Source organism: Gadus morhua, chromosome 1 (genome assembly GCF_902167405.1).
Source record: "Gadus morhua chromosome 1, gadMor3.0, whole genome shotgun sequence".
In the NCBI taxonomy this organism is placed as follows: domain Eukaryota; kingdom Metazoa; phylum Chordata; class Actinopteri; order Gadiformes; family Gadidae; genus Gadus; species Gadus morhua.
Window position 1 is genome coordinate 30,447,711 of NC_044048.1, and position 27,532 is coordinate 30,475,242.

A 27,532-nucleotide genomic window follows, 5' to 3' on the forward strand; every position below is an offset into this window, starting at 1 on the left:
TTCGCCACCGAACTCCAGAGATAAACCCTTTCCCTGCTGCTGAACCACATCCTGGACTCCGCCGGGTGCGCCTGGCTGCACGTGTCGGGCACGTGCTCTCTGAGCGAGTACCAACACCTTCCCGTTGGGCCGTGCATCAGCCCAACGGTCCACACATGCAGAACACACAAAGCCCCAAACAGAAACCCTTTCAAAAGTTGTAACTTTATTATGCTTTGTTATTTTTGAGGACCATCAAACAAGGGTCTGAGACAACAAAAATAAGATAAAGAAAAAAAAAAAAGAATGCGGGTAAAATCAAAAAACTTTTTTTTAATGTCCAGAATGTTTTGTTGTCGTTGCTGTGGTTACAGTGGTGACTCTGACTTCAGTCGGATGACGTCCCCTTGGCGGTGGTTCGCCGGGCGAGCAGCGTTTGTGTGTGTCTGTGTGTGTGGGGGGGGAGGCGGGGGGCTGATTGACAGGGAAATGGTTGCAGGAGGTTCTTAGAGCAGACGGCCTCCCTGCTTCTCCCTCATCCAGGCCTGGATCCGCTCCTTCAGCTCCGGGACTGGAGGGGGGAGACAGAGTCAGAGTCAGCGTGGAGGATCGCTCTACGTTCTAGGGCTGGGTGAAGACATCGGTTCATCAGTGCACTGCAACCTATTGGTTCTCGATTCAATTTCGATTCAGATTTTAATCGATTATTTCCATAAAAAAAGAAAAAAGAAAAGAAAGAAGTATACTCAGTCTTTGTGATCTAGAAGCGAGTATGCCTAAATGTACATGCCCCTTTACATTTGTCCATGTTATGATTATTACTTTTATGCTGCAAGTTTAGCTCATGAACAATACTATACAATAGTGTATTCCCTTTTTGCTAGTGAAAACACAATGAAATAGTTAATTCTAAATAATATTGAGGTATTTTTGTCATCTGCACGTATCATTGAATCGATATCGAAGCAATTGGATCAATATCAAATCGATATCGAATCGAATCAAGATCTAAATTGAATTATGAGGTACCTGGCAACACGCAGCCCTACTGCATTCTGAACTCCAAAGCCGTGATACACGCCACAAAATGACTCTCTGCACTTTGTTGCTTTCCCACTTCTACCATACAATTGTATACAGGTGCTGGTCATATTATTAGAATATCATGAAAAAGTTGATTTATTTCATTAATTCCATTTAGAAAGTCAAACCTGTAGAATGTATACATTCATTCCAAACAGACTGATACATTATAAGTGTTTTTTGCCAAAAAGAAGATGATTATAGCTGACAACCAATGAAAACCCTAAATTCAACATCTCAGAAAATTAGAATATGGTGAAAAGGTCAGATATTGAAGACACCTGGTGCCACACTCTAATTAGCTAACTAACTCAAAACACCTGGAAAAGCCTTTAAATGGTCTCTCGTTTTGATTCTGTATGACACACAATCATGGGGAAGACTGCTGACTTGACAACTGTCCAAAAGATGACCATTGATACTTTAAAGAAGGAGGGCAAGACACAAAAGGTCATTGCCAAAGAGGTTGGATGTTCCCAGAGCTCTGTGTCCAAGCACATTAATAGAGAGGCGAAGGGAAGAAAAAGATGTGGTAGAAAAGAGTGTACAAGCAAGAGGGATAAACGCGCCCTGGAGAGGATTGTCAAACAAAACCGATTCAAAAATGTGGGGGAGATCCACAAAGAGTGGACTGTAGCTGGAGTCAGTGCTTCAAGAAGCACCACACACCGACGTATGCAAGATATGGGCTTCAGCTGTCGCATTCCTCGTGTAAAGCCACTCTTGAATAAGAGACAACGTCAAAAGCGTCTCGCCTGGGCTCAAGACAAAAAGGACTGGACTGCTGCTGAGTGGTCCAAAGTTATGTTTTCAGATGAAAGTAAATTTTGTATCTCCTTTGGAAATCAAGGTCCCAGAGTCTGGAGGAAGACAGGAGAGGCACAGAATCCACGTTGCCTGAAGTACAGTGTAAACTTTCCACATTCAGTAATGGTCTGGGGTGCCATGTCATCTGCTGCTGTTGGTCCACTGTGTTTCCTGAGGTCCAGGGTCAATGCAGCAGTCTACCAGGAAGTTTTAGAACACTTTATGCTGCCTGCCGCGGACCAACTTTATGGAGGTGACGATTTCATTTTCCAACATGACTTGGCACCTGCACACAGTGCCAAATCTACCAGTACCTGGTTTAAGGACCATGGTATCCCTCTTCTTGATTGGCCTGCAAACTCACCTGACCTTAACCCCATAGAAAACCTATGGGGTATTGTGAAGCGGAAGATGCGAGATGCCAGACCCAACAATGCTGAAGAGCTAAAGGCCACTATTAAAGCAACCTGGGCTCTCATAACACCTGAGGAGTGCAACAGACTGGTCGACTCCATGCCACGCCGTATTGCTGCAGCAATTCAGGCAAATGAGCTGCAACTAAGTATTGATTGCCATACATGCTGAAACTTTCCATGTTCATACTTTTCAGTTGGCCCACATTTCTAAAAAATCATTTTTTGTACTAGTCGTAACTAATATTCTAATTTTCTGAGATACTGAATTTGGGATTTTCAGTAATTGTCAGTACTAATCATCCAAATTAAAAGAAATAAACATTTCAAATATATCACTCTGTGTGTAATGAATTGATATAATATGCAAGTTTCACGTTCTGAATATAATTACTGAAATAAATCAACTTTTTCATGATATTCTAATAATTTGACCAGCACCTGTATATGTAAATAAGTACTATATAAAAAAGATGGATACCACTAGCTAGTGCCGTCTACTCTCAATTCGTTTAGTAGACTTTTCTATCCAAGGCGATTTCCAGGGTATTTAAATAGTTCCCTGGTGGTCGTCAGGAGCCGATTGGTCACCACATCTGGCTCAGGGAGGCCTTCAGGTAGACTGCGGACATTGGGGATCGAACCCAGAAACATTTATCTGGTAATTAGAACAAATGTACTAAATCGATGTATGTGTTGTGGCGGCCCCTGACTCTGACCCCCATGCTCTCGGTGAGCGGTCGAAGCGGTCCTGGGGGGATTATTTGATGCTGTGTTTTGGCGTGGGGGTCACCTGACTCCAGCATGCTCTCGGTGAGCGGCTGGCGGTTGAAGGGGTCGGTGGGCGAGTTGAGGAGGTGGCGCAGGATGACGGAGCGGTCCATGACGTTCCCAGAGGGCAGGATCACCGGGTCGCTCATCAAGGTGTCCATCAGAGGGTCTGGGGGGGGGGGGGCACAGTCAGTAGGACACAGTCAGTAGGACACAGTCAGTCAGTCAGTAGGACACAGTCAGTCAGTCAGTAGGACACAGCCAGCAGGACACAGCCAGTAGGACAGTCAGTCAGTCAGTAGGACACAGGCAGTCAGTCAGTAGGACACAGTCAGACAGTCAGTAGGACAGTCAGTCAGTCAGTAGGACACAGGCAGTCAGTCAGTAGGACACAGTCAGTCAGTCAGTAGGACACAGTCAGTCAGTAGGACAGTCAATCAGTCAGTAGGACACAGTCAGTAGGACACAGTCAGTCAGTCAGTAGGACACAGGCAGTCAGTCAGTAGGACACAGTCAGTAGGACACAGTCAGTCAGTAGGACACAGTCAGTCAGTCAGTAGGACACAGTCAGTAGGACACAGTCAGTCAGTCAGTAGGACACAGTCAGTCAGTCAGTAGGACACAGTCAGTAGGACACAGCCAGTAGGACAGTCAGTCAGTCAGTAGGACACAGTCAGTCAGTCAGTAGGACACAGTCAGACAGTCAGTAGGACAGTCAGTCAGTCAGTAGGACACAGTCAGACAGTCAGTAGGACAGTCAGTCAGTCAGTAGGACACAGGCAGTCAGTCAGTCAGTAGGACACAGTCAGTCATCAGGTTTTTAAAAGACTTTAAATGTTCAATTGACTTCAAAGAAGCGCAAAGACTGTCGCTCTAAAACCTTGGAAACAAAGATGAGTGGAGTGGCTCCCAGCCGGACAGCGCTGGTCAACAACAGGAGCACAGATCTTAATCACTGCCACGCGTCCTCCTTCCCGACGCGTCCTGCAGACCCCAGACTAATCTAATCCGTCTGTTTGACGCACAAGCCCCAATGCAGCGTGCGCGCACGCACCACGTGCACGTTAAAGCCACCCACACATCTCAATCAGAGTCTCGTAACCTCTTTACAGGACGGGGGGGATCGGCGCGCCCGTAACAGCCCCGCGCGCAGGACGTCCGCCATAAAACCAGGCGTTTAACGGGAATACGTGGGGCTGTCACGAGGTCGCCCCGACGGCCTCGTGGGCTGCAGGGTTATAAATAAGAGCTGGCCCGGGAGCGTCCCGCACGCCACGGAAACCAGACCCGCGGGGGGGCGCAGTGCAGGGGGCGGGGGGCCGCCTGGCCCGCTATCAAAGGCGGGCACGCGCCCCCCCAGATAGTCCAGATTATATTAGTCTGGTGGTTATGGGATAGCCGCGCTCCAGGCTGAGCTAACATGTCCTGGGTGAGCTGCAGATGTCCAGGAACATAACTGACATTCTGCCACCGCGGGGGGGACGCCGGGGTGGGGGGGGTGCCGGGGTGGGGTCGATCCGGTTTCAACGTGTTTATACAGGCTTGGTTTTTGGATCAGAGCCGGTTTGTTTTCGACGAGGTTGTCTTGTAAAAGCGGAGCAGGGGGTTTCACAGCTACCGTGGGAAGGAATGTCGAACGGAGGAGTTAGTGCACATCGCAAGTAGCAGTCTGACCAGCCATCAGACCAGTAGCAGTCTGACCAGCCATCAGACCAGTAGCAGTCTGACCAGCCATCAGACCAGTAGCAGTCTGACCAGCCATCAGACCAGTAGCAGTCTGACCAGCCATCAGACCAGTAGCAGTCTGACCAGCCATCAGACCAGTAGCAGTCTGACCAGCCATCAGAACAGTAGCAGTCTGACCAGCCATCAGTCCAGTAGCAGTCTGACCAGCCATCACAGACCAGTAGCAGTCTGACCAGCCATCACAGACCAGTAGCAGTCTGAGCAGCCATCAGACCAGTAGCAGTCTGAGCAGCCATCAGACCAGTAGCAGTCTGATCAGCCATCAGACCAGTAGCAGTCTGACCAGCCATCAGACCAGTAGCAGTCTGACCAGCCATCAGACCAGTAGCAGTCTGAGCAGCCATCAGACCAGTAGCAGTCTGAGCAGCCATCAGACCAGTAGCAGTCTGAGCAGCCATCAGACCAGTAGCAGTCTGAGCAGCCATCAGACCAGTAGCAGTCTGACCAGCCATCAGACCAGTAGCAGTCTGACCAGCCATCAGACCAGTAGCAGTCTGACCAGCCATCAGACCAGTAGCAGTCTGACCAGCCATCAGACCAGTAGCAGTCTGACCAGCCATCAGACCAGTAGCAGTCTGACCAGCCATCAGACCAGTAGCAGTCTGACCAGCCATCACAGACCAGTAGCAGTCTGACCAGCCGTCAGACCAGTAGCAGTCTGACCAGCCATAGGCCTTTGAGGCTCTGGTTCCCTGGGTCAGATGCCTACGGGATATAACGCGGGGTTTTGAAAGATCGTACCAAACTCTGTAGGTGGCGAAGAAGTAAAAATCTGCGTCACATTTTGAACTACACACTTTTTCCATCTAGTTCCCACTGTAGGTTTGGTAAGTTGGTGCCGTTAAAGTAGCATTAATAATCGTTTACTACTTCCACGGCATCGACAATCCAAAACCCAGTTGAAACTAGATGGAAAAGGTGTGCAGTTCAAAACGGGAACCAGCTTTTACTCCTTCGCCACCTACAGAGTTTGTGATGCACGATCACTCATAAACCCCGTGTTATACCCCGTAGACATGTGACCGAGGGAACCAGAGCCTCGGAGGCGGGGCTTATTCTTCAGAGGTGTATCGCAGACGTGTGCAGACGGACGCGCGGCTGGAGACCCCGGACGCAGACGCACCTTTGAACTCGTCCGGAGCGTCGCTGTAGTCCATCTCCGACTGGGAGTTCTTGGCCACGATCTCCTCCACCTTCTCCGACAGCAGCTTGAACTTCTCGATGGCGATGGTGGACTTGATGCCCGCCTTCTTCATCTTGGAGATGACCTCCTCGAAGAGCTCGCGGCTGTACGAGCGCTGTGGAGGAGAAAGCAGCGGACCGCCTGGTTAGAACCGCTCCGGGCCAGAACCGCTCGGGGCCAGAACCGCCTGGTTAGAACCCCTCCGGCCCAGAACCGCTCTGGGCCAGAGTTCAGGAGGCTGTTTCTGCCGTTTCTTTAACACGAGTCCCACTCTAAATGGACGATTGGAGCTTGTTTCTGTGTAGTGGTGTTTCTTTAACACGAGTCCCACTCTAAATGGACGATTGGAGCTTGTTTCTGTGTAGTGGTATTTCTTTAAAATGAGTCACACGCTAATTGGACCTTTGGTTTTACTTTCTTTTTTACTTGCTGTCTGGATGATTAACCAATCCTGATATTAATGTAAAGACTTCTGATTTTGGAGCAAGAAACTTGCGATTCATGATGGAATGAACCAGAAATGAAGATCCCAACATAACCTTTTGGTAGTGTGGGCCACATTACACACACCCTTCACTTCAATAGCCTCTTAGGTGTCCTTCACAGAGTAAACCCTGGAGGTAGTTCCCGTTTCAAGGAGGATTTGTAACACATTGAAGAGGTGCTTGGGTGCTCCATGGCGGCCGGGACCGCGACGTTCCTCACCTGGTCGTCAGCGATGGCCTTGGCGAAGCGAGCGCAGTCGAGCTGCAGGTAGATGTCGGTGAGCTGGTCGAGCAGCTTCTTGGGCTCGAAGCCGTACTTCTCGGGGTTCTCCACCTTCAGGTCGCGGCACTTGGGCCCGCAGAGCTGCTGCAGGTTGAAGTTGAGCATGGCGGCGAGACGGGGGCCCAGCTCCTGGGGGGGGGGGGGGGGGGGCAGAACGAGGCTGTTAGACGAACCTCGGTGAAGCCCCGTAGGGAAATAAACAGACATCGCAACCAACTGGGTTACAATTAAACATGCAGATTTAGTGAGCAGATTAATGAGCCAAAGAACTAACACACTAGTGGCAAACATCATAAGTCATGTTTATTTCATGACTTTATACAAGCACTGTGTGTTGATCGCCTACAGGGGGTGTGTTGCAGTACGAGTCCAAGTGAGTCACGGGATGGCAACTACCGTATTTTCCGGACTATAAGTCGCTGTTTTTTTGTAGTTTGGCTTGCCCTGCGACTTATATTTCGAAGCGACTTATATGCCAAAATTGTGCGTACATAATCTTCGGCCGCAAGATGGCACCGTCATTCATTAGGCCTAACGCTGCAAGCCTACTGCACCACCGAATAAATTATAAATAAACTAGACCGTAGACAAAACAAAAGAGAACACAAAATAAAATGCCGCCAAAAAGAAAAAGCTATACTGCACAATTTAAACTGCAGATTTTATTCAGTATCTCCAGACTAAACGTTCTTGTTTAAAAATAAATGCGACTTATACACCGATGCGACGTATATATGTTTTTTTCCTCGTCATGGAGCATTTTTTGACTGATGCGACTAATCATCGGGAGCGACGTATAGTCCGGAAAATACGGTAGTCAAATATATTCTCTCTCTCTCTCGCTCCCTCCCTCTCCCGCTCCCTCCCTCGCTCGCTCCCTCTCTCTCGAAGAAGAAGAAAAACGTGGCATAGACCGTGCATTAGCAGCATGTGTGCCCATTGGTGCCTTTTAATCATTAGTGTGTCTGTGTGCGTGTGTGTGCATTTGTGAGTGAGTGTTTATGGGCGTGTTTATGTGCGTGTTTATGCGCGGGTGTACTCACAGGCCTGAGGAAGGGCTTCTGGACCTGCTTGGTGAGGATGTGGAACATGTCCACGGTCTCGGTGGCCAGGGCCAGGTAGGAGCGAGAGACCCTCTCGTCCTGCGTCAGCTGGGACTGCCGGGTCTGCTGCTGCTCCTGGGGGGGGGGGGACACTCCATCATCAGCCTCAGACCACCACCTTCTCACACTCTGAGGTTATTACAGGGTTTAGTGTTGACATCAAGGTTTAATTCCTAATATTTCATACAAGCAGAAACTATTATTGACATTGCTCCAGGGTGCCAACATGTAGGCTCTGGATTCGAACCCGGCACCTATACTCTGGGCACCCTCATCACTACACCATCAGGGATCCCTGAGTCTCCTCCACCCAACTAAGTGAAGCTGAAGGGGTGGAGTGGTGAATGAACCGGTGGTACTGGGAGCCCCACTGACCCGGGGCAGCTGGTCCCACTGCTCCTTGTTCTTCATCTCCTCCTGCACCTCGTGGATGCGCTTCAGGGACTCCAGGCTCTCGTCCAGCAGGAAGGTGGTGTCGTTGATCAGCATGTTGATGTAGCGCACAAACTGCTTCCCGGAGCTGGGGGGGGGGCGGGGGCGGGGGGGGGTAGGGTTAGTGTCAGACTTAAGTCGGTTCGTAAGCACTTTCCCCCAAAGCGACCTGCGCTGGAATCAGAGGCAGGTCATGAAGGACCGCGAGGAGCTAAGACATGGATAGAAGAGGGTTATGGTTCTGTGTTCAAAGCTCCAAGTCAGACCACTCCAATGCATTACTTTGGGCTTTCAGATTTGATTGAAGATCTCATAACAATTACATCTACACCTCTTATCAGCCAAACTCTAGGGATCATTCCATATGCAGTACAACTCTAGAAACACAAGTCAGCCATTCAGCGTACTTGAACTCCTCCAGGAAGGTCCCGTGGTGGCCGGCGTTCTGCCACAGGCTCTTGAAGATGGTGCTGATGTGATAGCGGATGGTGAACTTGTCGTAGAACTCGCTGGTGGCGCCCGTGTGCTCCACATCTAGGAGGAGGAGGAGGAGACTTTAAACAGGGCGCGTGTTTACCTGTTCCCCCTCGACGGCCAAGGAAGCACATCCTCATCACTACTCAACTGGTTCTTTTACAGGAACAGGTTTACAGCATTCCATTTCCCGTACTTAATTAAAATCGGCTTCAATTTCCACGCCGCCGCAGGAAGAAGGCCCAGCGGTCTCTGGGCCTTCGCCCTCAGCCAGCGCTGCCTCGTAAACTCCCCTAGACGCTTGAGTCTGGTCTAAGAATCGATGGTGTGGCTATGAATCATTTAACATCATCGTCGTCGTCATGGTGAAACCACCACGAGTGCGTAGTCGTGGGTCGGACTACGCTGAGCGCCGCTCCTCACCGGTGTAGAACTTCATGAGGGCGGGCACCAGCTGCTTGACGGCCAGCGGGTGGCTCTCCATCATCTCGAAGAAGCGCTGCGTGCGCGGCTGAACAGCCGGGTTGGTGACGAACAGCACCTCCACCAGCTTGGCGATCAGGTAGGGGTTCCTGATGTAGTTCTGGCTGCAGATGAACACCACCAGGAAGGTGACCACGTCCTGCACACAGGGCTCGTACAGCACCTGGGGAGAATACCTGCGAGGGAGGGGTCCACGTCAGGAGGCTTTACAGCCAGACTCTGTCCGGTCCGTTACCTTCCTGTTAGTTATCCACTGATATATCGCATTCAGCTGATTCATTATTATTTATTTAATTTATCTGATTTTTTTGATGATTTACAGACAGTTCAATAAGTATTCCTAAAAAAAAAAAAAAATCCATATCAGTCGACCCCTAGTTCCTTTGCGTGTGGGGACAGCTTTTCAATATATAGACTTGTTTAAATTTGTACTGTATTTGTATTTATACATTTCCCATTTGTGTTCAGATTGATTACAATAGACCTTTTGTGCTTTGTCTGACATAAACATAAGCTTCCCAAGCCAGTAAACCCATTGAAGGAGGGACGGACTAACGGGTGAGCATGAGGCCTCCTGTTGGGAACTTACTGCACGACGAAGAGCAGGAACTCGGCCACGTCTTCGATGTAGAACTCCGGCAGCGCGGCGAAGCTCTTGGGGATGTCTGGGTTCAGCGGCAGGCTCATGCTGCGTTCAAGACAAATGATTAGGGTAGGAAATCTGAATGACCCATAACGTTGTGTGACATAGATACATACGGGGACAGACAGACAGACATACGGGACAGTCAAACAGACAGAAAGAGAGACAGACAGACAGACAGACATATGGGACAGACAGACAGACAGACAGACACAGACAGACAGACAGACAGACAGACATTTAAGGAGGCAAACGTCCCCTTATGACGGATAACACGAGTGATCAAGTCTTAAATTGTAGAGTATAAGGATGGATGGATGTGGGGGTCTTGGGCCAATGTTCCCCCAGCTGCGGTGGGACTCACTGGGGGTAAGCAGGGTCCACCATGCGCAGGATGAGCTGGATGACGGTGCTGTAGAACTGGAGGCATCGACGCAGCAGGTTCTCGTCCAGGAGGCCGGCGTCCGCACAGGCCTTGGCCCGCACCAGTTTCTGAGAGACAAACCCATGCACGTATCAGACACACACGCCATCAGACGCACACGCCATCAGACGCACACGCCATCAGACGCACACACCACAAGCACACACCACAAGCCATCAGACACACACACCATCAGACGCACACGCCATCAGACGCACACGCCATCAGACACACACACACCATCAGACACACACACGCCATCAGACACACCACAATCAGACGCACACTCCATCAGACGCACACGCCACAAACAGACACACACACGCCATCAGACACACAGGCCATCAGACACACACACGCCATCAGACACACACACGCCATCAGACACACACACGCCATCAGACACACACACATCACAATCAGACGCACACTCCATCAGACGCACACGCCACAAACAGACACACACACACGCCATCAGACACACACGCCATCAGACGCACACACCACAATCAGACACACACACCACAATCAGACACACACGCCACAAACAGACACACACACGCCATCAGACACACACGCCATCAGACGCACACACCACAATCAGACACACACACCACAATCAGACGCACACACCACAATCAGACACACACACTCCATCAGACGCACACATCACAATCAGACGCACACACCACAATCAGACACACACACCCCAATCAGACACACACACTCCATCAGACGCACACAGAGGCCAGCAGTTCAAACCACTGCCTCCATCAGTTCTGACTCCTTCCTGAAGGTCAGAACAATAACTAACACAACAGCTTCAAATATCAACGAGTCAACGGATCCGTCCGCCTAGATGAGGCACCCCAGCCTGCGTGGTGGCGTTCCCGGGGAGGTGAGGTGTCAGGGGACCCACCTTGAGCTGTGTTTTGCACCTCTTCAGCATCTCTCTGTGTCTACTGGCCAGAGGAGAGTCCTTCCATTGGCTCTCGCTGTTCTTCAGCTCCTCCACCGTCCTACACACACACACACACACACACACACACACACACACACACACACACCGTCGGTCACAGACCCCCTACCCAACGCTCATCATCAACCGTCCTTGCGCTTGTGAGTGTGTGCGCATCAGTGTTTGTGTGCTTATCAGTGTTTGAGTGCATGTGTCAGCGTGTGTATCAGTCTGTGTATCAGTGTGTGTGTCAGAGTGTGTGTATCAGTGTGTGTGTGTGTATCAGTGTGTGTGTGTATCAGTGTGTGTGTGTATCAGCGTGTGTGTGTATCAGCGTGTATGTGTATCAGCGTGTGTACCAGTGTGTATGTGTATCAGCGTGTGTGTACCTGTTGAGCTCCCGGATGGCCCTGAGGCAGCGTGTGTGTATCAGTGTGCGTTTGTGTGTGTATCTGTGTGTGTATCAGTGTGTGTATCAGTGCGTGTGTACCTGTTGAGCTCCCGGGTGGCCCTGAGGCAGCGTGTGTGTATGTGTATGTTTGTGTGTGTGTGTATCAGTGTGTGCGTCAGCGTGTGTGTACCTGTTGAGCTCCCGGATGGCCCTGAGGCAGCGTGTGTGTATCAGTGTGTGTGTGTGTATCAGTGTGTGCGTCAGCGTGTGTGTACCTGTTGAGCTCCCGGGTGGCCCTGAGGCAGCGTGTGTGTATCAGTGTGTGTGTGTGTATCAGTGTGTGCGTCAGCGTGTGTGTACCTGTTGAGCTCCCGGGTGGCCCTGAGGCAGCGTGTGTGTATGTGTGTGTGTGTGTATCAGTGTGTGCGTCAGCGTGTGTGTACCTGTTGAGCTCCCGGATGGCCCTGAGGCAGCGTGTGTGTATGAGTGTGTGTGTGTGTGTATCAGTGTGTGCGTCAGCGTGTGTGTACCTGTTGAGCTCCCGGATGGCCCTGAGGCAGCGTGTGTGTATCAGTGTGTGTGTGTGTGTGTGTATCAGTGTGTGCGTCAGCGTGTGTGTACCTGTTGAGCTCCCGGATGGCCCTGAGGCAGCGTGTGTGTGTCAGTGTGTGCGTCACAGCGTGTGTGTACCTGTTGAGCTCCCGGATGGCCCTGAGGCAGCGTGTGTGTATCAGTGTGTGTGTGTGTGTGTGTCAGTGTGTGCGTCAGCGTGTGTGTACCTGTTGAGCTCCCGGATGGCCCTGAGGCGTCGGATGTAGCGGCGGCAGGCGGGCAGGATGGAGAGGTGGTGGGTGTGCAGCGTCAGGAAGAAGCACTCCGTGGGGAACTTGGGCTCAGAGAACGCAGAGGGGTCGTCTTCTGTGGACGGGAGGACCCCACAGGCTCAGCGGACACACAGGCATAGAAAGACCCCTCACCCACCACTGAACGGACCCCCCCCCCCCCCCCACGCGCACAACACTCTATGTGACGGTGGATGTGATTTAAAACCATCAGTGCTGAGTGAATCCATGTCGTTGACCTATGGCCCGGCACAACATGACTCCAAACACTCTCCACGGTGTCCTCGCTCCTTTAACGCTGTTAGGCGTCAAAGTGAACCAGACGGATGGGATAGAAGCAGCGCATTTCATCTGAGATGAATGGGTTACCGCGGGGGGGGGGGGGGGGGGCAAACACACTGATAAACAAACACACAAGAATAAAGAAGGAATGGCTGAAGGTCCAACACGTATAAAGAAACAAATCACGCACCATTTAGTAGAACCCTATTCTAGGTGAACGTCTGCCTTCGTCGAGGATCTTTAAGGGACGCATGAAGGCCGATCCCAGCGGCCGCGCTCCCAGGGCGAGGACGGGAGGCCGTCGCTGGGATCGGTTAAACAGCCGCTGAGCACACACACGTTGTATTGTCCGATAAAGACTGAGTCACATGAGCACTACGTTGTCCCCAGGCGGGGCTCCAACACAGACTGATTATGATCGCAGATTAAGACACTGGGTGTGGACTAGGGATCGACCGATAGAGATTTTTTAGGGCCGATACGATACCGATATTTTTTCATCAGCCTTAGCCGATACTCCGATACGCCGATACCGATATTTAGAGCCAATATTGCTTTTGCTCCCTCAATCGTCCACACTAGGGATCGACCGATATATCGGTCGATCCCTAGTGTGGACGATGCAGGAGCCTTCACACAAGTCAAGGCGGCTATTCAGTAGAGCCTTTGGGTGTAGAGTGTGTGGATGGAGTGTGTCGCCCGAGTGTGTCGCCCGAGTGTGTACATGAGACGTCTAGCTGTGCGTCGACGGCAGGGTGGATGTTGAGGTAGCTACCCGGCTCTCGAGCTCATCTCATGAGATCATGGTTCATTGAGGATGGCTGGGACATGGCTGACTGCAGGTCTGCTGTGGAGCTGGAGGAGGGGCGGGGGGTACTCACTCAGGCCGGCCAGCCAGCTCTTGAGCTCCTCCATGGTGGCCTTGAGGCGCGTCTCCTCGGGGCAGACCACCAGCCGGCAGCGCGGGTGGAAGATGTAGAAGGGGTCCACCGTCTCCAGCTTGATCTTCATGCTCAGCTGCTGCACCACCCACAGGAAGTTCAGCATCAGGCCGTCCGTGGACACCAGCTTGTCGTCCGTCTGGGAGCGGGACGGGAACACCACAACACCCGGGTTCAGTTGTCCACAACGACCGGGTGATATCACACTCAAATGTTACCACGGCAACCGTGAACGCCTTGTATCAGGGTGGAGGCCGACGGGTCAACGGGTTGCTGTGCTTGAGGTCTCTGAAGAATCACTAGGCTGAGTTCAAACCAGGCACAGCCAAGCGAGCCCAGGGCTCATCTCACCTGCATCTGAGCCTTCTTCACATTCGATTTGACCAGAGCTGCCATGTAGTTGAGGGCCGACTCCCGGGTCTCTCCGTTCAACAGGATGTTGTGGAGGATCTTGAACAGGTCGCCCTGAGGGACCACAGAAGACCCGGTTAGGACCCGGTTGGCAGGATACAGACGCAGTGTTGCTCTGGACGGGGGTGCTTACCCGGGCCGACTCCAGGTAGTGCTGGAGGGACTGGCTGACCACCCGGGTGTTCTCCATGGTGATGGCCGGCCCAGAGAAGTACTTGTCCCCCACTTTGGACTGGGGGGCAGAAACAAAGAGGTTACGCAATAGAAAATGAGGACTGGGTGAGTTTCTCTAGTGTTTGGAGTATTTTGTAGTTTAAAAGTCAATAGGTTGAATGAAATACATTTCTTCACCTTCACTGGAAGCAAAAAAGGGCCAGACATAGTTCAATCTGAATCCACTCGACATATGTACTTTATTTACTGTCAAGCCCGAGGCAGAAAGCAGCGTTGGTTCAGTTGCAGAATAATGTTTAATAATTTTTCAGGCCCAACAGAGATTTGAATCCTACAGAAAATGGGTGAAAAATGACAGCCAGTATATTCTCACTTTGTGCTTTCCTCTGCTCAAGAACAATGTGAACAATTAGAAAACCTTTTTTTCTGTTCATATTTCACGCTTGAATTATGAACAGAAATTTGCAGTGTGTGTGTTTTGGGCTGTGGATCTCAACCAACGCCTCATTTGAGCAGTTGGAACAAAAAATAAAATGTGTAGCTACTCCAACAACTCCAGCCTATTCCACAAACTTCAAAACAGTCTGACTGTATATCACACATATTTGCCGTTCATTCCCTTAACCGGTGGACCAGAAAGTCAGAGACTTCAGCAGATACACCCGGTCTGCGCATAGTCTGGGATCCATCAATAGCTTCCAGAATCCTCTCCCTTGCAGTTTGGCGCCGTGTGCATCGAAGCAGTGACGATCCCTCTGGCTTAAGGCCCTCGCCCAGCTCCATTAGAGCACACCCCTGATATTCAATTTCTGCTTGTTTCACAAATCTGAATAAGTAGGTTTTTGCAGCTTAACTCAGAGGATCTGCCTCTCAACAGCAACATCTTCTGCTTTGTCTCCACCGAGACGGTGGAGTATTTGAACTAGCAGAGAGATGTGCACATGGTCAGGATGGCCTAGTGTTCACGGTGTTCACAGTGCTTGACTCCCATGCAGAGGGTTCTGGTTCAAACCATGTGGCCACAGTCTGCCGGTAGGTAGGTACAATTGATTTCCTCAACTCTCTTATCTGACATATAACATTTAAGTTCATACCAATTAAACCATTGCAAATCACTTTGGATAACAGCCACATTGTGATTTGTGTGGGCTTATGTCTCGCCCCTGGGCTGGCAGAGTGAGCTGCTGCCAGCCCAGGGGAGAGGACCGGCCGGACCACATACTTTGGATCAGGTGCGCAGGGCAAAGGATTCTGGGTAGGCTGGGGCGGGACCAGAGCCAAACCATAGCGTTAACTTTAGCGTTAACTGAGCGTGTCGTACATCGAGCGTTCAGTGACGTGATTGGACAATCGACATTCAGTGAGTACTGGCAGACCATGCACCCGTGGTGAATTCAAAGTCCTGGTTTGAACCACTTCCGTCAACAACGTGGTCAACGGCCACAAGCAACCACTAGAGAGGGGAGGGGCCACGCCCTGTCAATCAGCAGACCGGGCAGTGGGCGGGGCCGAGACTCACGTCGTCCTCGGCGAAGACCGACAGGCTGAAGAAGGTCCCGATGTAGGACAGTCTCTGGAGCTCCCTGCCACAGCCCGGGCTCAGGGGGGTGGGGCACCACAAGGGCAGAGACGTCATCTGGACGGGGACACACACACACACACACACACACACACACACACACACACACACACACACACACACACACACACACACACACACACACACACACACACACACACACACACACACACACACACACACACACACACACACGTTTATGACTGTGGGCAGGATAGTCTAGTGGTCAGTGAGGTAAGATGTTCTGGGTTCGCTCCCCAACGTCCACAGTCTACCTGCAGGTATCCTTGGCTGACTCCTACCAGCTGTTTAAAGACATCAGTACAAGCTGCTGCTGGACTAAAGGGTCCTATAAGTGGGTACATGTTAATGGAAGTCCACCAGATGGCGGGTGCACACTGAAGGTAGTCTAAACGGGGGTCTGCTCTGGGCAGCGTAGGGGTCTTATAGCACGGTGTCAGCACGTAACCACAACTGTAGAGAAACAGTTTCACTGATACAGGAGATGTTATCTGGCTAAATAAAGCCCTGTGCAGATGGGGACTGCGTTATGCCTGCAGTGAGCCGGGGGTATGACTAGAATAAAACAGGCACAGTGCTCCGTGCTGCTGTCAGGACAGACCTGCTCACATCCAGCTGAGGTTTGTGATTAATCACGGCCACGCCGTGACATTTGTTCTGCTGCTCAGGACAATGGGAACGGTGGAGATGAGACAAGGCAATTAACATTGCGGCTATGGGTGTGCATAACTCAGAATAGATGCAGTTTATTTTTGGGTGCAGTGTGCATGTGTTGGCGTCAAGAGAAACACTGTTGGATTCTTGGATTTCATGAATTAGGAAGCAAACTTTATACAAATTGTAATACTATACTCACCAAATTGCACACAGGATGAGTCTTTCCAAACTTGATTTCACAGAGCTCAGCTAACGCCTGGAGAGAGAGTGGACATGCAAGTGTTACAAAATGGAGCCGGGGTGACATCCCTCTGAATGAGGCAGCATCGCAGCAGGTCGCAGATCAACCCAGCAGGGGCCACAAGACTGCCAACGCCTCATGGTAGGAAACTAAGGCCCAATCCCATTTCTACCCCTTACCCCTTCCCCATGTTTGGAAGAGGTAAGGGGAAGGGTTGCCTTTGAGCAAAATTCTCTGCAAAATGGATGCAAACGACTTAATATGATACGCAGTCATATTAAGACAAACTCTGCGTACCTTGGCTGCCCCTAACCAAATCCTATATAGCACACACACCTGGAAAAATGCTCCAGATTCTTTCCCTGAGGCTTCTGAAGTAGGAACAGATTCAAGGAGATTCATCCTCACACCCAGCCAAGGTGACAAGTAGTGCACATGCACACACGCGCACACACACACACACACAGTGCCAGGAAGCGTTTAGAGCGCCACATTAGACGTTGCTTCCACTGTGACGTAACCACATGAAGGCTTATCTTGTGCATCAGTTCATAGGGACTGCAGTACCAATACGTTCACGGTGAACTGCAGATATTCCATGGCTAAAGTGAACAGATCAACCACTAGATTCAGAGTTGAATACAAACTGCCTGTCAATATATAGATGCATATTGTACAAAGAAAGAATAACTTATGACCAAGAGTTCCTGCAACATTAAATTGTAAACATTGTCGATACATTTGAGTTCTGCGTTCTCCAGCCTAGATTTGTAACCTACATTTGTAATCTAGGCTGTATTGCAATCAATACAAAACGACTGAATTACATGCTGATGTTTTCTTAATAAAAAAACATTGTATGGTGAATGTTATAACATAAGTAAAACTACAAATTTAACAAATCTAGTTGGAGCATCACAGTATTGATTATTGCTGTATAATAATGGATAAAGTATTTGGTTGCATTATTTATTGGTTTACAATCAGAGGCCTTGGTGTAAACCCTAACTCACCCCAACTATCAGAGGAGCCACGACCGAGCAGTCCTTACCATGAGGGGGAACTTGAAGTTGTCGCTGTCAAAAGAGCACTCTTTGACTGCCAGGGCCAGCCCATGTAGGATGGGGATAAATATCTAGAACGAGAAGGGTCAACACGGGTCAGAGAGGAGGTTAGGGCCATGGCCTCCCGCGTGTCAGAGCGGGCCGGCGTGGCCTAAGGTGAGCGGTCTCTCTGTGGCCCGGCCCACCTGTCTGAAGACGCCCTCCTCCTGGTGGGTCATGCGCACCAGCTCCTGGAGGAACCCGTACGGAAGGTTCCGGCACAGCATGTAGGGGACCAGAAGGGACTCCTGCAGGGGACTCCTACGCAGCGCAGCACCTCAGACAGGGAGGGGGGCGGGGCGAGAGGGAGGCAGGCGGTGTTAATATAGCAAGGCTGTGTGTGTGTGTGTGTGTGTGTGTGTGTGTGTGTGTGTGTGTGTGTGTGTGTGTGTGTGTGTGTGTGTGTGTGTGTGTGTGTGTGTGTGTGTGTGTGTGTGTGTGTGTGTGTGTGTGTGTGTGTGTGTGCACCCACACTGTGGAGGCAGAGGGTGATTGAGTCGTTGCCATGGAGACTAGGCTGGGATGACAAGAGAGAAAGGGGACAGAATGTTCCCAGTGGAAACGGGGGGCGCATAAAGCAGTCAGAGAACGGTGTCACGGTGGGGGGGCTGGTGTGTGTGTGTGTGGGGGGGGGGGGGGGGGGCTGGCTGGGTTAGACAGACCTGGGCTGGGTCAGGGAGCCTTGCAGTACCAGGGTGGCGTGAGAAATACATTGTGAGCGTATGTTGCTCATCAGCTGGCTGACGCTGGGATGGCTGCATATCTGAGACAGGGAGACAGGGGGGGGGGGGGGGGGGGGGGGGAAGAGAGAGAGAGAGAGAGAGAGAGAGAGAGAGAGAGAGAGAGAGAGAGAGAGAGAGGAGAGAGAGAGAGAGAGAGAGAGAGAGAGAGAGAGAGAGAGAGAGAGAGAGAGAGAGAGAGAGAGAGAGAGAGAGAGAGAGAGGGTGAGGGAGTGAGAGAGACAGAGACAGAGCGGGAGAGAGACAGAGAGGGAGAGAGACAGAGAGGGAGAGAGAGAGATCAATTTATTAATGTAACTGTCGCTTTGAAGCTCAAGTAGTTATGAAAGTTGTGAAGTTGTGATTGACAGTAATTATTACATAATACATATCTTTTTCAGGGTCAAATAGGTGTCAGGTGTTTACAATCTATTAAAAGACCATTGCCCTGTTAATACACACAATGTACATGAATGCTGTCCCCAATACTGCATAAGGAGGGACACAGTCCAGTAGAAGGGGCTTAAAGAGACCACAACGCTCCAAAGAGATCGGTCACAGCCCTACACAACGAATGGAAACAAAGTGTGCCTTGTTCTCCATGTAAACCTAACCCTGACCCTGTGTATTGATTGAGCTCAATATTGATCTGGTCAATATCAAATCAATAAAGACGGCTGATTACCGTCCCACGTAATCGGTTACGATTTTTGAGAGGCGCAGGTCAGGCCCTTGATGCGATGGACGCAAGGAACCCCCTAGCATTGCGTGAACGTGGAACAATAATCAGCCCTTGAGCCGACGTGGACATGGTATTCAGGTTTCCCGTCAGCGACCGGCTCGGAGACGCTGGGTCGCGATCGGAGACACTGCGGCGGTCGGCCTACCTTGGGCGCCTTCTTCTCTTCTATGCCCACATTGTCAAAGCGCTCGATGAGGTAGTTCAGCATCTCCGTCTCCTTGCACACTTCGATGGTGAAGCGGTCGCTGGCAGCCTCGCCGCCCCCTCCTGACGCCCCCGCACTGTCGACGGCACGGAGAGAGGGTCCGAGGGGGGCCACAAACAACAACAAGGGGTTAGAACACACGCCCTCTGACGAAGGCCACACTGAGGGGAGCCACATTCAGGGTCAAACAAACCCATCTCTTCCAGGGTGCCTGAAGGAAATAACAGTATTAGCGGCAGCAGAGGCCAATAAGCTCCTAGAAGACGTTAAACGTGTCCCATCGTGTGCGCCAGAGTCCATCCTACATTAATGGCTACGGGAAGCTGGTTGTTAAGGCAGTGCATCTCGTTCACACTGATGTTTCACAGGCTCTTGTGCTGACGCAGGCTGTCGATGCGGTTAGTAGTCAGCTTGGAGAAAGGAGATTCCCTCCTGTGCTTAGCAGCACACAGCACGCCTCGGGCTACAGTGCACTGAGGCACGTTATGGCTCAGGATGCATTCTTAGACATCCAACCAGAGATGAGGCGCTTAAGATTTTAACATTTTGTAACGATGACAAGGCTTTACGTAAATCTGTGGTCCCCTGAAACCTTAAACCCTGGGGCATTCAATCATTCAATAACTTAAATGTTAAGCCCAGTGTGCACTTCTTTCACAATGTGTATGTGTCCATTTCCTGGCAAGGAAACAAATCACACAAAAAGGTTCAAGCCCATCAACTCGTTAGTGCTGCATTCAGACGACAGAAGGTGTAGGCACTCGATAAAACCCTGGATGATCAAACCAAGGTCGCATAAGCAAGGTTGTGTGAGTCACAGAGAGCCTGCTTTCCTCTGCAAGCCTTCAGCACTGCAGTAGACCACCGTTAGTCGTGAGCCAGCAGCGCAAACTAAAAGGGAGGGACGCGTGCGCACACACACACACAAACACACACACACCAGTGGTGTACCTGGACCCAAATTGGACCTGTGTAAAATCCTCCTCTTCCTCAGACTCTTCGTCACTGCTGTCCCGAGACATGTCAGAGAGTGCAAAGAAGAGGAAGGAGAGGGGGCTGCCCGAGAGCAGAGGAGGAGGAGGAAGAGGAGGAGGACAGGACAGAGGGGGAGGAAGAGGAGCGATGCTTGAGAAGGCATGAAGGAGACAACGGGGAGAAGGTGATGAAGAACAGGAGGAGGACATGGCAGAAGACATGACTTCCACGCATGCAAAACGAGAAGCAATCAAAAGTAAATAAAGAAAGAATGCAGAAGTGAATGTAGGAATAAATACTTGACGTGCTGTGAATCATACCATTGCCATTACGTCACTCATGCCAAAATCACTTCCAGGCAATAACTCTACCTCCACCTAACCTCATTTCGTCCAAATCAATGTCCACTAATGTTAAACCAACAAGAAAAAGAAAGCAACCTGGTTATTAATAAGTTATTATTATTGATTATACCTTTCCTAAAATAATTGCCACAACGAGTATTAGAGGAGGAATGGGTCAGCCTCAGATGCAGGCAGCAGCGTTGTTTAGAGATGCACTGTCCTGTGGTGGCTCGTAGGGTTTAGGTTTAGGCCCAATCCCATTTCCACCCCTTACCCGTTCCCCTAACCCCTCCCCCTTGTTTTAAAGGGGTAAGGGGGAGGGGTAAGGGGAGGGGTAAGGGGGAGGGGTAAGGGGGAGGGGTAAGGGGGAGGGGTAAGGGGGAGGGGTAAGGGGACGGGGTAGGGGGACGGGGTAAGGGAGAGGGGTAAGGGAGAGGGGTAAGGGGACGGGGTAGGGGGAGGGGTAAGGGGGAGGGGTAAGGGGACGGGGTAAGGGGACGGGGTAGGGGGAGGGGTAAGGGGACGGGGGTAAGGGGACGGGGGTAAGGGGGAGGGGTAAGGGGGAGGGGTAAGGGGGAGGGGTAAGGGGGAGGGGTAAGGGGGAGGGGTAAGGGGTAAGGGGGAGGGGTAAGGGGTAAGGGGGAGGGGTAAGGGGTGGTAATGGGATTGGGCCCAAGCCTCACCCAGGTCAGTAGCGTTAGGGGGCGGTTAGAGCCGCCACTCAGGGCCGCCACACGCGGTCATCCAGGAGGCCGGGCCGGTACCTAGAGGCGGGGTTCCGCCGGGACGCTCCTTGGGCCCTCAGCCGGGGGGACGGGGGCCCCAGGGGCAGGGAGGAGGGGTGGGGCCGGGGGCCGGGCGGAGGCAGCGGGGCCGGGGGGCCGGGGGGCCCGGTGAGGCCTAAGGGGCTGGGCGGGGCCGCGGGGGGGGGGCGGGGGGGCGCGCCTGAAGCCGGGGCTGGGCGGGGCGGGCACCGCCCAGGGGGAGGTGACCGAGTAGGGCCGGTACCGCTGGGAGACGGGGAGGGGGGCGCTGGGGGGGCTCAGAGTGAGCCGGGCGGGGGCCGGGGGGCTCGGGGGCACCATGAAGTGCAGGCCGGGGGGGGTGGCGGGGACGGCGGGGGAGGAGGGGCTGGTGACGGGGGGCGTCCCGGCTGGGTTCAGGCCACCGGGGTGGGGGCTGCACCCGTACAGACTGTGGACAGCGGGCGACAGGAAGGAGAAACACAGCGTGGGAATCAGAAGACCAGCCACACAAGGCCAACGGCGTGGACACAGGGACCACGGCCAGCAGGCTGCGCAGACGAGTAGTCTGGAACACAGCTACACAGACGAGTAGTCTGGAACACAGCTGCACAGAGTACTGGGTACGCAGACGAGTAGTCTGGAACACAGCTGCACAGAGTACTGGGTAGTACGCAGACGGGTAGTCTGGAACACAGCTGGACAGACGAGTAGTCTGGAACACAGCTACACAGACGAGTAGTCTGGAACACAGCTGCACAGACGAGTAGTCTGGAACACAGCTACACAGACGAGTAGTCTGGAACACAGCTGCACAGAGTACTGGGTACGCAGACGAGTAGTCTGGAACACAGCTGCACAGAGTACTGGGTACGCAGACAACATTATGACGTAAACATAAACACCCCCTTTTCTTCACCTTTGAACTATTACCCTAAGGTAGCAGGTTTCGATACCCAGCCCTCTCCAAAAATCACAATCCAGCTTTTAAAACCGACATCTAAAAATAAGGTTTTAGTGGTTGGTTTAAAAAGCCAACAACCTTAGATGTGTCCTTACTATGTGGGGTCTTGTCAGTGGTTGCTTTTTTCTATGTTGTTGTCGTGGTTAACGGTCATGTGCATCAGTCTATTCACTGAGTAAAAAAGGTCCCCAAGGGGACAATGAATAATAATCCATCCATCCATCCATCCATCCATCCATCCATCCATCCATCCATCCATCCATCCATCCATCCATCCATCCATCCATCCATCCATCCATCCATCCATCCATCCATCCATCCATCCATCCATCCATCCATCCATCCATCCATCCATCCATCCATCCATCCATCCATCCATCCATCCATCCATCCATCCATCCATCCATCCATCCATCCATCCATCCATCCATCCATCCATCCATCCATCCATCCATCCATCCATCCATCCATCCATCCATCCATCCATCCATCCATCCATCCATCCATCCATCCATCCATCCATCCATCCATCCATCCATCCATCCATCCATCCATCCATCCATCCATCCATCCATCCATCCATCCATCCATCCATGTCTGTCTGCGAACGGAGAGCGTTGAAGATGTGGCCCCAGGAGGAGGCTGGCGGTCTCCCAGACCGGTCCCCCAGATGGGCGCCGGCCATGGCGTGCTGAAGCGGTACTTGCCTGGACAGAGAGCTGGCGCCGAAGGAGCCCGCGCAGGGGGCCATGGGACTGCTGCCCTGGCTGGGGGGGGGCACCAGGGTCAGCCGGCGGTCGGGGGATTTGGCGGCGGCGATGGGCTGGGAGGTGGCCGTCAGGCTGGAGAAGGGGTTGTGGACGCGGGACTGGCTGGACATCAGGAGCGCCTCCATCAGGATCTGGCCAATCAGGTCTTTGAAGTCAGAGTACACTGCAGTGCCAGGGGACACGAGGGGGACATGAGGGGGACACGAGGGGAACAAGGCTTCATACAAACTGCCAAACTCTTGGACCCATTCACAGAACGGATGAACTATGCTGCAAGAGATATCCTGAACCCCCCCCCTCCCCAGATCTATTGATTTGGGAACACCGAAGCCAAAGCTCTTTGTGAAATGAGATCCCAGAAGGAGTGGACCCAGTGACCCACCGTCTTTAGGGCTCTGGTGGAACTCGGCGGCCAGCGAGGGGAGATAGATGACGTCGCGGTCCGGCTCCTTCCAGGACACGCGGAGGATCCTACAGATGAGCTGCAGAGCCTGCTCTTCAGAGACATCTGAGTTGGCCGAGGACTCCTGGCGCAGACGGGAGGAAGAACCATGGAACGTCAGAAGGCCTCCATCGGTAGTGAGACTGCTAGGCAACCCGCTATTGTGGTCAGGTTATTTCTTTAACCCAGCACACGAGTATGTCTGAAACATGCTAGAAAATGCCTGTTAGTATTTAGGCCTATTCCCTACTCGTTTTCTTCAGCAACCTCTAGTTTACCATCGAGTCAATTTTATACAAAGCAAGCTACAGATATTGACGCTTGATTCTCGTCAATAAGTTGCATGCAGGGTTTGACCACTACACCATCCTGCCCCACATTATAGGGGACAGCAATCAGAATCTAAAAGCATCACATCCAACTAGTGGAGTGTCATAACTGTAGCCATGTGCAATGTTAATATAGCTTCTCACTGGCTTGGCCAATTGGTTTTCAAGAGGTCAAGCCCCATGAAAGCTAATTGGCGAAACCACAGAGGGGCTCATCTCCCCATCTAAAGAGCCAGGACGCTCTGTGCACCAGACTCCCATGTCCGTATTTAGGAGAGACAACCTTGGAAAGTGCTAATGATTCCACGACTGCGGCTGAGGCAAAATGAAGAGCAGATAATGAGAATCCCCAATGTAATGCCACAGGCCAGCTGACTCATTCATTTGTATCTTTAAAACCAACCACAAATTAGAAACAGAGCAGCAACAATGGAAAGTCCCCAAAGTGCCTTTCAGAAAACACAATGGGTTTCTGTTTCCTGCAATCGGTGCGTGTCCACACCACAGCGATGTGAAGAAGCCTTTGACGAGCATAAAGTGGGCCAGGCAGAGACGAGACACTGACAGTCACGGGACTACAACGCTGAGGGGGGCAGGGGGGGAGGGGGGGGGGGCTGCTGGCTTTACCTTCTCAGCCAGGGTCCTCTTCTCCCTGCGGTCGCTCTCGTCCACCTCCATGTTCTCGATGCCCGAGTCCACATCCACCTGGGACATGCTGGGGGACAGAGAGCCGGCGTTAGGTCTGCGTCCGTCCCCGTCCTTCTGGCTCGACAGCTCTCTACACAACATGCTGCCTAATCCTCCTTTATATTTAAGTCAATTAAAAGGTATTCAGTAGAAAATAAAATAAAAATGTTCCTAAACCTATGCAAACATGTTTGGGAAACAGGAAGCGTTGATGCAACAATGTACTATCCTGCATGTTCTTCATCAGACCTCCCACATAGCTGCAAGAACAAGGCGCTTTCTCGCTGTGAGGAGGAATCGTCACCTCTTTTCACAGGAGGCGGTGTCGATGTCCATGCTCTGGGAACGGGACAGGCTTTGGGACTGAGTCTCCAGGCTGTTGGAGGGGGAGCTGGAGAGAGAACTCACTCCTTCACTGCTCTGACTCCCATAGACAACCCCTGGAAGGAAGACAATGCAATATATCAAACCGCTCCCAAGTGAAATGACTGTTTCCCATTGATTTGAAATCGCTTCGCATATTTAAAAAAAACATTGCTTTGTGGAAACTGGGAAGACTATATAGACACCCAATGATAAAATTGAAATGCAATTAACATTGCTCTAAATTACACATAGACAACTAAATAAAGAAATACTAAAAAGTGGGAAAGAAAAACTGTAAACATTGTAATGGTATGATCTAGTTATTCATCATAAATCTGTGTCTCATAAAAAACAGCATTTATGAGCAGCTATAAAAATAGCTAATTATACAACAGAGCCATTAGAGCCACACTGTCTAATTACATTCATGGGTCAGATGTTTCTAGAGCTCTGTATGTCTGCTTCCTATAATGCAAAAAGGCCTTCCCTGAATAACAAATGGTGACGAACTGACGCTGGCGAGCACAATGCACAGCCACAGCTGTTATTGTCTCCAGCAGTTGACCTGACACCGTTTCAAACCCATCTATTCTAGATCGATGTTGGGGCACCCTCAGCTTTTGCAGTATAAATAATCAATACCATCAGTAGTGAACATGAATGAGTTGCAACGTGCTATTATTAACCCCAAAAAATAAGTCAAGTGTAATTTGAGCTCCATTTCTACATGTTGTTGTTTGTGACCATACCAGAGGCCCCCATGGGGGATGTGGCCGGGGTCCCACTGTGGACATTGAGCCCCAGGGCCTGAGAGGCGGCCGGGGGCAGGGGCTGGGATGTGGCTCCTGAGGGTCCAGGTAGGGGCCCCGGCGGGGTCTCTCTTTGTGGGGAGGTCAGGGGTGTGCTGAGAGGGGTGCTAGGCTGAGAGGTCGGCCCTCCTGCCAGTCTGGCCAGGCGCCTTCTGCGGATCTGGACATGAACCCATCGCACAACAGAGTCAGTAGGTTTAACATAAGAAGTGAAGGGCCGATAACACGAATAACATGAATGGCCTACAAATGAAAGAATACATTATATAGAATGCACAGTAGTTCACGCAAGGTGCGCTACTTCTAGAGCAAGTGAAAAGCGGTCGTTTAATTTCTCCGTATTCCTGGAAAACCGTAAAAAGATATTTCGTCTTTATTTACTAGTCGCGTTCATAGCCAGTTGTTAGTAAGAAAGAACGATGTAATAAAGCATACACTGAAAACAAAGTGGGGGAGGGGGGGTTGTAACCCCACTCCGCGGACAAAAACAACTAGAAGGTATGCTATCAAATACATTGATCATTTGGTATAGTCGGCCAATACTACGGTGTTCCTCTAAAGGGCAGCATAATAATAATAATAATAATAATAATAATAATAATAAACCAGGCTCTATCAGTATTATGAGGTCAGTAAGTGGATCGACCACAGAGCCCGACACAGAGCCGGTTGCACAATGGTGGCCGTCTCTGCTTTTATGCTGAGTCGCCTCACAAGCTACTTTCAAGCTAACGAGCATCAGCCTAATGTGAGCCAGAGGCAGGGAGGCCGGAGACCAGAGGCAGGGAGGCCGACCGCAGGGATGGGTAGAACACAACATAATGAATGGATGAGGACATGTATGGATGTACTCCATACATGTCTCGGTGTATACGTATGTCACCTTAACCCGCAGCCCCACAGTGAACGTTAGCGGATCTAACGGAGAACAACACATCTGTACACCGACACGCACACCACCCGTAACCCTGAGACACCCCTCAGAGGTACACCGAGAACATTACAGCTGTCACTCAGAACAGAACATTAGAGCTGTCACCCAGAACTCAAACCTCACAAGTCGGGTAGTAGCGGCTGGTCTGCTAGCTGCCGTTAGCTCACCAGCTAGCCAACGGGACCCCGCTACTAAACCCGATCACTTCTCTCTGTCCCGTAACAGTCGTGAGGAGAACATAGTCCCCAGTTTTAACTCACCTCATCGGCACTGAGCTCCTCCATGGTTCCTTTGTGAAGCGTGTTCTTTATATTCTCTGACCCGTCTATATGTGCCAGCCAGAGCCAGCTAGAAGCTAGCCGCTTCTACAACCACAGCATAGTCACTCGTTAAACAAAGAAGTGTCAGTCTGGATTGTCTTTAAGGTAAAAGTTATAAAACCGAGGCTATGTAGATGGGTAGAGGCGGTTTACCCAAAATATATTTTGTTCAAGGGTATTCCGCTAAGAATGAAACAAATAGAAAAGTGGCTACTAGCTAGCTGTTATACGTCAAAATACAGGAGCGGCCATTTTGGTTTGGTGTGTCACGTGA

General features: G+C 51.2%; 1 protein-coding gene across 2 annotated transcripts; it reads right to left on the reverse strand.

Moving 5' to 3' along the window:
* Positions 1 to 185: 185 nt before the first annotated feature.
* On the reverse strand, positions 186 to 27,532 carry ube4b (ubiquitination factor E4B, UFD2 homolog (S. cerevisiae)). 2 transcript variants are annotated; one of them, XM_030355402.1, is made up of 27 exons: positions 27,199 to 27,532; positions 25,945 to 26,164; positions 25,134 to 25,269; positions 24,770 to 24,857; positions 23,754 to 23,898; positions 23,309 to 23,534; positions 19,516 to 19,651; positions 18,572 to 18,672; positions 18,056 to 18,170; positions 17,858 to 17,941; positions 16,765 to 16,821; positions 15,828 to 15,944; positions 14,268 to 14,366; positions 14,075 to 14,188; positions 13,664 to 13,862; positions 12,438 to 12,576; positions 11,229 to 11,328; positions 10,250 to 10,377; positions 9,832 to 9,930; positions 9,183 to 9,418; positions 8,693 to 8,819; positions 8,229 to 8,373; positions 7,794 to 7,928; positions 6,688 to 6,879; positions 5,923 to 6,097; positions 3,076 to 3,222; positions 186 to 550 (listed from the first exon to the last, which is right to left on the reverse strand). In XM_030355402.1, exons 1-27 carry the CDS (start codon positions 27,220 to 27,222, stop codon positions 486 to 488), a joined length of 3,549 nt encoding a protein of 1,182 aa, XP_030211262.1. In that variant the 5' UTR covers positions 27,223 to 27,532; the 3' UTR covers positions 186 to 485. The 2 variants fall into 2 exon arrangements, with proteins under 2 accessions (XP_030211262.1, XP_030211271.1); XM_030355411.1 differs by lacking the exons at positions 23,309 to 23,534; positions 23,754 to 23,898; positions 24,770 to 24,857; ... (1 more) ...; positions 25,945 to 26,164; positions 27,199 to 27,532 and adding an exon at positions 20,527 to 21,151.

Excerpts from the sequence above, each read along its gene's own strand:
- ube4b (XM_030355402.1), bottom strand. The coding sequence starts at position 27,222 with ATGGAGGAGCTCAGTGCCGATGAG. Across the intron at positions 23,899-24,769 it reads AGAGGACCCTGGCTGAGAAG|GAGTCCTCGGCCAACTCAGA; the intron begins GTAAAGCCAGCA and ends CGTCTGCGCCAG. Across the intron at positions 11,329-12,437 it reads GCCATCCGGGAGCTCAACAG|GACGGTGGAGGAGCTGAAGA; the intron begins GTACACACACGC and ends GTGTGTGTGTAG.